Raw genomic sequence first — 12,078 nt, 5'->3', positions numbered from 1 at the left:
CGTATGTGGTGAGTGACAAATAGGATGATAACCAATAAGAGTGGTAGGTTTCACAAGGCAAAAGTTTACACACACATGATGCAAAGTCACTCGTAAAATGACCAGTTAAGATAAAATTTCCTAGATCATTTTCACCAACCTGAGGAATCATAGCACTCAGCTGGGAAATGTTCATTTTGTTATACATGGCCTCACTGGTTCGGTTTTCATGTGGAATCATTATCTGTTGGAAAGAGGCTTTGGTTATTTTTTCAAACAAACCATTTCTTGATGCATGACTACTTTCTACATGTGCCAAAACATCTGCCTAGTATCATAAAGGTTTTCAAGATTTCGGTGCAGTGCTGAACTTGGGAGACGGGGGGGGGGGGGGGGGGGGGGTACACATCACTTTAGGCAAAATTAGCATTACAATAATAAAAAGAAACTTTCCTGTCCTGTTCAGTGTGAAACACTGTCCTCACCATAAAAACAACTTCCCAAATCCTTTCCTCACTTGTAATGTGGTTGGACAAAAATCTATTACTGGCTCAGGTTTGATAGCCAAAGTGAGATTAGGCAACTAAGACACACATCCAGCTTCACCTGTGGTATCCAGATAATGATCCGAATAGCTCGTGAACCACAGACCATCCCTTCATCCCTTCATCCCTCGGAGCCTATTTTCACTAAAGAGCACTGGACTATCAGGATACCACTGCCATCTGTGATCATTCTGTCGACAGCTCATTATCTCCCCTCTCCTCTTTCCTCTGCTTTCTCTGGCCTTGAGATTCCCCTGTCACCACTGCTCGGGGAATGAGTTCAGTTACCACTCAAATACATATTTCTAAGTCTACATGTCCGGCCTTGATTCTTCACACACTTTCTACTCCCAATACTCAGGCCCTTGGCCACTGTGCCAGTACCAAATCTAAGCTTCTAGCCTCTGCTGTGATGAATCTAAGAAGAGCAGCAATGATTATCTTCCTCAAGGGCCACCTTAATCACTTCCATGGACAGGAAGTAGCTCCCCATAGCCCCAAACCACATCATGCTTTTGCCATAAGGCCCTCCATCATCTGACTCCCTTGCATTAAACTTGTCACCTCCTACCTCACGTCTCATGCAGGACTCTCCTGCCCTGGCACCCCCATCCACCATCACCACTCCCATAGTTTGAACTATGATTCAAAACTTTGCCCAACATTCATTTTCTCTGTCAAACGTTCCCAATTAAACTCTACTTCACTCTAATTACAAGGGCCCCTCCATCAACAAGACCTCCTTTTGTACACACTTCTTTCTAGCTGGTACTGGTTAAATGAACACTTGCATGGCTAGATTGATACGGACTTTTTGTGCTTGGCTAGGTTGTCCTGTCTCCCCAGATTCAGAAGTTTCCCTAGTACTATGTGTCCCACTAATTTTGAATGACCTAGGTGTGTACAAGATGGGAGGTGAGAGTTACTGGCTGGCCAAAAATCCATGCACCATAGATTTTTCAAGACAAAATCACACAGGGCTGAGTGATCGACATCGGCCCCCTCTTTTCTAAATGCTTCAGTGCCCTCAGCTTCTCCCTCCTCACCCTCCACAGGAGAGACTTCATGAATCTTACAAACACCTTCCTGGATCTGTCTGAATCGTCGTTGCCTCAGAGAATGTCTCTCCTCCCTCTCTACTAGGGCTCACAGCCCCAGACTGAAGCCCTTTGGCCTCAGAGCTGTTTTCAGCTCTCTGCCAACTACTTCCCCCCACCCCGTGGACTTGTCACTTCATTTAGCCTCTCAACAATTCCCAGTCTTGCCTCAACCCAGCTGTTTTTAGTTCCCGTTTTGGTCCAAATCCCTGGCTCAGGGCAAGGTCTTCTCCCCCTATATCAGAGGTGCAGTCCAAATTAGAGCTCTGGGTCTCCTATTTGCCTGGGAAGGGAATCCAGATGGCCTCTAGACATGACTTAGAGGCCCAGTCTTTGACTCCACAACATCTGCAGCCATCTTCACACACTCTTCAAAGGTAACTGCAGGAATGAACTTTTTGTTCTGCAAGTAGGAGTTTGGAGAGAGGTAACAAGTACATCACTTCAGCTGAGAGAAAAGAAATCCTCCTGACCCTTATCAATTATCCCTACTCCATACCTGAACACCATACCACCACTTTGCCTAACACCAAACCAAGCAGCACTTGGACTCACATGCAACTGCATATTTTTACCAACTTCTATTATAAAAGACTATACTCCATATGCAAGATCTTCTTGATAAAAGTATCATTTTTTTGTCCACTACAAGGTATCCCCACAAGCAGATTTTACATTTGCTACCTCTGGTCCTGAGAACACATAGGGATTTAATACTTTGCTTCTTCTACAAAAGAAGTTATATTCTTTTTTTTAATTCTTTTTTTTAACATTTATTTTTATTTTTGAGAGACAGAGAGAGACAGAGCATGAGTGGGGGAGGGCCAGAGAGAAAGGGAGACACAGAATCTGAAGCAGGCTCTAGACTCTGAGCTGTCAGCACGCAGCCCGACATGGGGCTCGAACTCACGGACCGCGAGATCATGACCTGAGCCCAAGTCTGATGCCCAACAGACTGAGCCACCCAAGTGCCCCGAAAAGAAGTTATATTCTGAACAAAGCTAACCACTGAGGATTTCTCATTGTTCTCCCTCAAGTTTGTTCCTAGGTCTCTACCCTGAATGTGAAAGAACTTAAAGTAACTTACACAGAACATAGCATTTACATGTGGCAAGAGAAGAATAAAAAACAGGATTAGGTACAAGGTAGCACCAGGAAAGCAGCTAAAAAATGCTTAGCAGCATGCCCTATACACTTTCAACATCAAATTATGTATCAAATACCTAGTTTGGGTACACAGACTTCCCAAAGCCCCAATCTTAGGTCAGACTGATCCTGAGTGGGAATGATATAAAGAAGAGACTAGATTTAAAAAGTTAGTTAAGTGTCCAACTTTGGCTCAGGTCATAATGTCGTGCTTCATGGGTTCGAGTCCTGGGTTGGGCTCTGTGCTGACAGCTCAGAGCCTGGAGCCTGTCTCGGATTCTATGTCTCCCTCTATCTTTGCCCATCCCCCATTCATATTCATTCATTCATTCATTCTCTCTCTCTCTCTCTCTCTCAAACATAAATAAAAAACTTTAAAAAAATAAGCTTCCCTCAAGCCAAATCCATACAGATTTATTAACCAACTATTCTTCTATAGGAACCACACAGAGTTTTTTTTTTTAGGAAAACATAGAGGATCTCCTTGGTGCTATTCTTTGGCCACAGCTGAGCAGCATCTGGACTTTGGGCTTCAAGCAGGGAGACAGAAGGAGTGAAGAGCTCTTCTCTCTGTCATGGTTCTTCCTGTTACTTCCCAGAAGGGATGCTATAAGTTATACCTTGGACCCAAAGGACAATGCCACAGAATGCTATTTTTATATTTATTTTCACTTGTGATATACTTCTTTTAAAATAAGGGGGAAAATAAGAAAGAGATTTCACATTAAGACTTACCTCAGCTATCTTAATTTCCAGTCTAAGCACTGACTTCATGTCATGCTCCGCTCGGGAGCTATTAGCTCCCAAAAGCACAGCAGTATCCACCATGAACTTGTAAAGGGCATCCCGATACTACAAGAGATAAAGAAGCAAGTGACCATGACAAGAGCCTATTCAAAAGTATGTTTCAGGGACACGGAAAGACAGAAACAGCAGGTGGAAATAAATGTTCTTCATTTTCACTCTGTACTCAAAGTATAGTATAGGCATTCGGCAATACCAACCACCCACCTACCACTTTGAGAGAAAGAAGAGTACAGCTACTTGTGTACTGTTTCCATGAGAGACAGAGATGTCCAGCCACCAAGGGTCAAGAGAACTAGTTTTCTGGCAACCAGTGATATTATGGATACATGAAACATCTCCAAATGAGCCCAGAATAGAAAGCTAAAGGTCAGACTCCTCTTTCCAAGCAAGTGAGGCTTTAATAAAATAATGGGAAAGAACCGTTGCTAAAAGCAGGAGGCATGATCCATGAAGACTAGTGGAAACTGTGATTTATTCTCTTTTGGCTCAATTTACCCACCTTCACATTAAGAAATTAAAGACCTGTGATTGCAGCCCTGTCCTTTAAATTTTGTATGGATTTTACAAAGTTTTCCTCACTGCTCAGGGAACAAAAAAGGGAAGAGAGGAATGATAAAGAGAAACCCAGCAAACAGCATATACCCAGTTTCCTCCTTGCATGTTCATATACCCATTTTCAGGCTATTCACAGGTCATTGGAGAGGGACCCTACTCTGTGGGAACTGTGGAAGTTTGTTGAGGGTCATCTCTCCTTTCAGATATATTTGTGAGAACTCAAAACCCCACATAATAAATTATCTCATAGTTCTGTTATGGGACTAAGATTTCTTCCTAACAGACACTTATGACCTTGAGACCAATATAGTGCTTGCATATAGCAGGGCCTTAACAAATATTTGTTAATCAGTAAGCAAGTTTTGCAAATAGTCTTAATTAGAAACAATGTTTTGTAATTCCCAGTTCAACTTAAGAAATTATTTAGTCAATCAATACATGTATAAAAGGTCTTGCTAGGCATTCGGTGCTTATGGGGGGTACAGATGAAAAATTACATAATGCTGAGTCTGGGTTCTCAATGTGTGATCCAGGGAGGGAGATAAACATGTAATTATTAACTGTAACATTAGAGAGACAAAAATAAGTTCTTTAACAAAGCTGCTAAGGGTTTGCAAACTCAAGAACTGAAGAAGAATTCCAGCCTGGAAAAACCGGCACAGCGCACTTGAAGGAGACAGATTCAGGAGCAGTGAAGAGTCCTCCTGTGTGTTGAGTAAGATGCCTTTGTTGGGGGAAAAGTAAAAGTATATCAGACAGCAAAAGTGCTTTGGGATCATGTCATGAAGAGACCTTGAAATCCCTCTAAGGAACTCAGAGCCTAGCGCATGAGCAGAAGCATGCTGGGAGCTGTATTTTGAGAAGGGGTCTTGTCCAGTGGTGCTAAGGAGGCAATGAAATGAATAGGAGGAGGTAACAGTTAAAAGGCTACTTATTGTAGTCAAGTCGAGAGTTAACAAGGATCTGACCTAAGGCACTAAAAATAGAAAGGAGGGACCAGAGATTAAACAGAGATTTTTAAGTGTCTGACTCTTGGTTTGGGCTCAGGTCATGATCTCGCAGTTTGTGAGTTTGAGCCCCCCATGAGGCTCTGTGCTGACAGCATGGGGCCTGCTTGGGATTCTCTCTCTCTTCCTCTCTTTCTGCCCCTTCCCCGTGAGTGCTGTCTCTCTCAAAAAACAAACAAAAACCGTAACAAAACACAACAAAAAGCAACCTTCTTTGATAAGTGTCCTCACAAAGAAAGTTAGTTGCTGAAGATCTTACCTAGCTTCCTGCCCTTCATTCAGAACCTTCCGGTTACAGGATTTAGTATCAGCAAAGATGCAAGGACTTCCATTGTGAGCCAACACTTCTAAGTTCCTACATTCTTAGGCTGGCCCAGAAACCAGTGAACTCCCTAGTCAAGGGTCCCCTGGATCTGAGAGTCCTTTGGAAGTTCAACCAAGTTTCCAAAGTGAATTGAAAGTGTCAGGAGTGACGCAGCGCTACTCCAATCTCCAAGAACCTACCAGGTTTCCAAGCCAACCCAAGAAGTCTATAGGAACTGATCCCATCTAGTTCTCATTAACCTTACATTAACCTGTGGCACCTGTTAGGAAAACAGATTCCTGGGCCCCACTTCAAGTCTCCTAAATCAGACTCTTCTGGGCTGCAGCCCAGGAATCAACATTCAACAGGAAGTTCCCAGATGGTTCTTAAGCCATACAATTTGAGAACCACTGGTTAACTATGTCAACACAGTTAACACCCCACCACCACCACTACCACTTTACTTCTGCAATGTAGAGTGAGCTCTCTACAGTTCTGACTGCAAGCTCATTTCTTGGTTACTTCATTCAGGGGTGCTGTATCCCCAGCTTGATCAACAGGACACTGAGCCTTGATGCCCAGACTTCCAAAAGACAGGGAATGCCATTTGTTTGCCTGAATAAAACACCTCTGTTTCCTGCACTGGGAATATGGTCATCCAATAGTCACATTGCTCATGGCCAGTAAAGAGTCAGGGATTTTACAACAATTTATGAACCCAACAACAGTCTGACAAGGTGCAGAGTTCAACATGGGTAAAACTTACAGACTTGGCTTCTGTGCTATTATCGAGGTAATCTTCCCTCACAGCTAGGGAGAGAGTTGCTTGGTCCAGCTGTTGAGACAAAAGAGAAAGCATTCTGTTTGTAATGTAAATTCTTACAAACCCTTTTAATAAGAGTCATGAGATCTGCATTCCAGTCATAGTGTGAGTCTCTGTCACCATTACACAAATAGTTGAATGCACTCAGAGCTACATGCAAACAGGTACTTCAGCAATGACAGAAATTATAAAATGTCAGAGACCTGCCCTTGCTCCATGGTTTCTAATCCTTTTGAGGTTCTATCAATACTGAATAGCATCAAGGCTTTCTGAGTTGAAATAGGTCTTGGAAATGATTTGGTTTTCCCCCTTCTTGTGGATAAACATAAGCCAGAGAAACAAGGTGACTTTCCCAAGGTAACATGGCTGGGCAGGGCTCAGAGAAGCATCAGTGTCTTCTGTCACCAGATCTAGTACTTTTCTGGTATTTTACAAAATGCCAATCTGGAAAGGGCCGATTGACCCCATTTTCTACCTCCATACCCCTGAAATACTATGCTGCACTGATTTTTTTTATGTTTATTTCAGAAAGAGAGTGCACTCAAGCCAGGGAGGGACAGAGAGAGAGGGAGAGAGAAAATCCCAATCAGGCTCCCCGCTGCCAGTGCAGAGCTCAATGTGGGGCTGAATCCTACCAAGAATGAGATCACAACCTGAGCCCAGATCAAGAGTTGGACGGACACTTAACTGACTGAGCCACCCAGGCACCCAGAGTTTTTTTAATGTTTGTTTTTGAGAAAGAGAGAGAGACAGAGCATGAGCGGGGGAGGGGCAGAGACAGAAAGGGAGACAAAGAATTGGAAGCAGGCTCCAGGCTCCCGGCTGTCAGCACAGAGCCCGATGCGGGACTCAAACTTACTAACCGCAAGATCATGACCTGAGCTGAAGTCAGATGCTCAACCGACTGAGCCACCTACGCACCCCCCAGATTTTTTTTATTTTAAAGGAATCAAATGATAATTTTGTTTTGAGATATCTTTGCAAAATTTAGAACTCTCTCTGGAAAGTTTAGGATAGATGATAAAAATACAAATAATAATCAGACAACTTAACAACCAGAGTTATTATGGAAAAGTAGAGCATAATTTCTTGAATTAAACACCTTCAGCACCTTAAAGGCAATCAAAAGGGACAGGCAGCGTTTTCAAAGAATGTGCTACAACAAGTGGACATCCATTTGTAAAGCAAAAAAATCAACCTTGTTCCATACCTCACATCTTAAAAACTAACTCAAAATGGATCATAGACTTAAATGCAAAACCCAAAACTATAAAACTTCTAGAAGATAACATAGGGGCAAATCTTTGTGACTTAGGGTTAAACAAAGAGTTATTAGACATGACAACTAAAATCACGATCCACAGAAGAAAAAGTAAGTTGGACTGCATCAACATTAAAAAATTTTGCTCTGTTAAAGACACCGTCAGGAGAATAAAAAGACGAGCTACCGTCAGAGACAAAATATTTGAAAATCACATATGTGAAAGAGGACTTGTATATAAAGAGCCCTCAAAATGTAACAGTAAGAAAAAAAAACAATTTAAAAGCAAGCAAAAGATCTGAACAGACAATTCACCAAAGAACGAATGAAGATGGAAAGTAACTGTATGAGAAGATGCTCAACATCACTACTAATTAGGAAAATGTAAGTAATAAACAGTAAAACATCACTATACATCATTAGAATGGCAAAAACAAAAGAGCCCACAAACAACCTGCTAACGTAAAAACTGTCCAGGATGGGGGAAAACTGGATCACTCACACAATGCTGGTGGGAATGCAAAATGCAGAGCCACTTTAGAAACCAGTTCGATAGTTTCTTATAAAGTTAAGCAGACACTTATTTATGACCCTGCAACCTCACTCCTAGGTACGTTCCCAAGAGAAATAAAAACTTCTGCTCACACAAAAACCTGCATGCAACTCTGTTCATAATTGCCCTAAACTGTAAACAACCCAAATGTTCTTCAACTGGTGAATGGATAAAGGGTGATACACAAGAAAACACTACTCAGCCATACAAGGGAATGAACTACTGACACATGCAACAACACAGGCAACTTTTAATCACATTCTGTTTTGTTTTTTTTTTTTTTTTTTTTTTTTTTTTAATTTTTTTTTTCAACGTTTATTTATTTTTGGGACAGAGAGAGACAGAGCATGAACGGGGGAGGGGCAGAGAGAGAGGGAGACACAGAATCGGAAACAGGCTCCAGGCTCTGAGCCATCAGCCCAGAGCCTGACGCGGGGCTCGAACTCACGGACTGCGAGATCGTGACCTGGCTGAAGTCGGACGCTTAACCGACTGCGCCACCCAGGCGCCCCTAATCACATTCTGAAAAAGGCAAAACTACAGGAACAGAGAAGAGGGTGTAAGGATGAGGAAAACGGTTGACTACAGATGGGCACCATGAGGTAATTTTGTTGGGGGTGATGGAACTGTTCTGTTTTCTGACCATGGTGGTGATTACATGAATATGCCTTTGCCAAAATTTATAGACATGTGCATCACAGATAGTTAATTTCACTGTATATAAATTTAAAAATAAATATTTTTTAAGTTCCAGAACCTCCTCTCAATCTATGGCTATTCTTTCTTGAGTTTTAGCAACTACCTAAAGACTGAATAAAATAAATTCCAACAGCAGATTTTCTAATTTATATAATTCACACAGAAAAAAATTAAGCCAAATTAAGAAGATAGAAAATCTAAATAACAAACCAAAAATTAGTAGCATCTGAATAAAAACTGGATCCTACAGGCACATATCATTAGTTTATATTACTGTACACTGTTTTTATCTATCGATTCTAGTTGTTCTTCATTTTTCTACAATCTCAAATATTTTCTTTTTTTAATACATAAAATCTGCAGAGGATCATAGTTTTCCATAAAAATCTCCTTCATATGCAACAAATTCTACAAAGGCCAAGTTAAGAGTTAGTGATGTTATGAAAAATTCAAGGAAAAACATTGCTCTTATTTCAAGGGGGAAAAAAAGAGGTTTTCATAACATCCATCTTGTCTGCATGTATTACTAAAATCCTCAAATTGCTGTGTTCAATCTTCTTGTCTAATTGGCCCCAAACAACCAAGTCATAAGCCAGACTGGCTTCATCCTACTGAAATTCCCAATCTACCACCATTTCTTCCAAAAATTAAGTGAGCCAGGATCGTGAAACACAATATTATGATTAAGATGCTTTGGCTTTCAATTAGATCTGGACAAGGTGGAGCAGTCTTTTGAGCTTCAGTCACATAGGAAAGGAAACTCAGGAAATGATATCAAGAAAGCCAAAGCTTCCCTCTGATGAAATGAAGTTAAATCTGCTTATTATAAAAGTTTAGATGATTCAATTAAAGTTACTGGACATTTTTTAAACGTTCAAACTGTTATAGTTTCTAGGGAACGTTTCCAATACACCAAACAGTTTAAGGTCTGTCAACTAAATCACTTTAGAAGCATATGAACTCTTGAGGCAAAAGACTTTCTCAAGAGACCAACATCAGGACACTGTGTTATTGGAGGTTTGTTAATCCTTGCATTTACAAATGATCTGAATAGCCCAAGTAGAAAATAAAATACGTGTTTTGGAAATCCGATATATTGAACTGAAGGATGAACTTTGTTTCTCCAACTGCAACAAACCTCAGTTTAGGAAAGAAAGCAGTAACACAAAAAGAAACATCTGACAGATTATGATTTAGGATAAAGAAAATACAAAGCAAATAGAAAAACTTCATTTCCAAGAGGGTCTCTCCTTGTCATCCTTACAGATTTTGCTAAAAGTCAGACAAAAGCAGGCCACTGACTAATGAGGACTTTAAGTCACTGTTTCAGTAACAAATACTGAGACAACCATGGTCTTCCAAACATTCTTTCAGGAGCATACATATTCAAGCCTTTTATTGGCCTTTAAATCCTCATTCTTATTCTCTCCTTACGTAAAATAAACCCAAACACATGTAGCAAGGTATGTTTTGGAGCTTTGACTTCTGTTGTTTCCTATATTTTTGTATTTCCTTTCTCCCATTTCAGGCTGTGATAAATCCTGTGCCATCTCGCCATGGGGGAGCTTTACAGAGGACCACTCTGGATTGGAGCACACCCAACTGTCCGTCCTTGGCATGGGGATACTTCTGCCCACTGGAAACGTGCTTTCTTTCTTCACCCAAAGATATTGCCACAGTGCTGTGCCTTCCCAAAACGAGCCCTTTTTCTTAGCCCCATGGGTTTATGGTATTAGAAAAGCTAAAAACATTGACAAATATAGTATGTGATGGTAAAAGAACTCTAAGTACATCGAGAGAGGAGACTTTGAGGTAAGAGACTTCTCCCAGAGCAAAGAGATCTCCTAGGCAGCCAGAGAAGTCCAAGCTGGTCATGAGCAGAGCGGGCAGTCACTGCCCCTAAAAAATTGTAGGATCGATCGCAGAATGGGAGGCCCAGGGCTCTGGCAGCACAGCAGCACACTGGAAGGGCCCATGTGGGCTGAGATAATGGGTTTGTTCTCAGAACCAGGTACCTGATGAGTGGAGGATCTCCTACTGGCCCAGGAAAAGGCTAAGAAATGGGGCAACCAGAAGGTTGGAGAAATGCCCAGACTGGTTCTGTTTCCCACTACAAGGTGGCATGGGAGCTCAGTCAGAGATGAGACCAATGGAAATTGTCTATTTCTTGCATACGTGAACTCGAGATCTGAGAGGTAGGCTGGGTACCAAAAATGAAGAGAGCCAAGTGGTTCTCCAAATGGTTCTGACCAGCTGTCTCGTCACGCTGTAAGAGAAGGATACCTCTTGTCATGTGCTACTGTGTGTCAGTATCTATCTTGTGAACTCTCACATAATTCACCTCATTTAAACATCACAGTGACAGTGAAAAGTACGTTCTATTTCACCTGTCAATACTCATGGGGAAAATGAGACTCAGGTGAAGCAGTGTGCACACAGATATTCACTGAGTAAATCACAAAACCAAACCATGAACTTCAATCTCTTTAACCACAAAGCCTATACTTTTTTCCACTACCCTAGTGGTTTTCAAACTATGTTCCACAAAACGTAAAAGATGCTCCAGTGGAGGGGGTGGGCAGTGCACCTGGGTGGCTCAATTGGTTAAGCATCTGACTTTGGCTCAGGTCATGATCTCAGAGTTCATGGCTTTGAGCCCCACATCGGGCTCTGCACTGACAGTGTGGAGCCTGCTTGGGATTCTCTCTCTCTCTCTCTCTCTCTCTCTCTCTGCTCCTCCCCTGCTTGCACTTTCTCTCTCTCTGAAAAATAAACAAACTTTAAGGGACGCCTGAGTGGCTCAGTCAGTTAAGCATCTGACACTAGGTTTCTGCTCAGGTCATGATCTCACAGTTTCATGAGTTCGAGCTCCACACTGGGCTCTGCACTGGCAGCATGGAGGCTGCTTCAGATCCTCTCTCCCTTGCTCTCTGACCCTCCCCCACTCACACGGTCTCTGTTTCTCTCAAATAAATAAAATTTTTTTAAAAAGTGCTCCAGAGGCTCCAAATATTTAATCAAATGTTTTATAGTTTTAACTATTTCTAATAAAATCAACACTTGGAAATTCTACAACACTGGCAGCTACCAATACACTAATTTTTGTTGTCAGGTTCATTGGGTTTTAGGCAGATCTCAGAAGAGAGCTTCTTCTACCATATCTAGACACAAGCTTGAACTTCTTTTAACGGTGTCACAATTACAGAGACTGCAGCTCTATTTTGTTAATTCAAGTGTGTGACTATTCACATAAAATGGTACAAACAGGGACACAACTAAAGCAAACGAATGCTGCGTTCAAA

At 41.6% G+C, this 12,078-nt stretch overlaps 1 protein-coding gene across 2 annotated transcripts in view; it reads right to left on the bottom strand.

The window, feature by feature from the left end:
• The window catches only part of PHEX (phosphate regulating endopeptidase X-linked), a 237,854-nt gene that overhangs the window by 179,925 nt on the left and 45,851 nt on the right, over positions 1-12,078 (bottom strand). For both annotated transcript variants that reach the window (XM_047845028.1, XM_047845029.1), the window contains 3 exons: positions 6,207-6,275; positions 3,503-3,619; positions 140-223 (listed from right to left, as the gene is read on the bottom strand). In XM_047845028.1, the coding sequence (XP_047700984.1) occupies positions 140-223; positions 3,503-3,619; positions 6,207-6,275 (270 nt within the window). The remainder of the gene's footprint in view (positions 1-139; positions 224-3,502; positions 3,620-6,206; positions 6,276-12,078) is intronic.

The sequence above is a fragment of the Prionailurus viverrinus genome, chromosome X (assembly GCF_022837055.1).
Source record: "Prionailurus viverrinus isolate Anna chromosome X, UM_Priviv_1.0, whole genome shotgun sequence".
Classification (NCBI taxonomy): Eukaryota; Metazoa; Chordata; class Mammalia; order Carnivora; family Felidae; genus Prionailurus; species Prionailurus viverrinus.
This window is presented reverse-complemented; position numbering and strand designations above follow the sequence as displayed.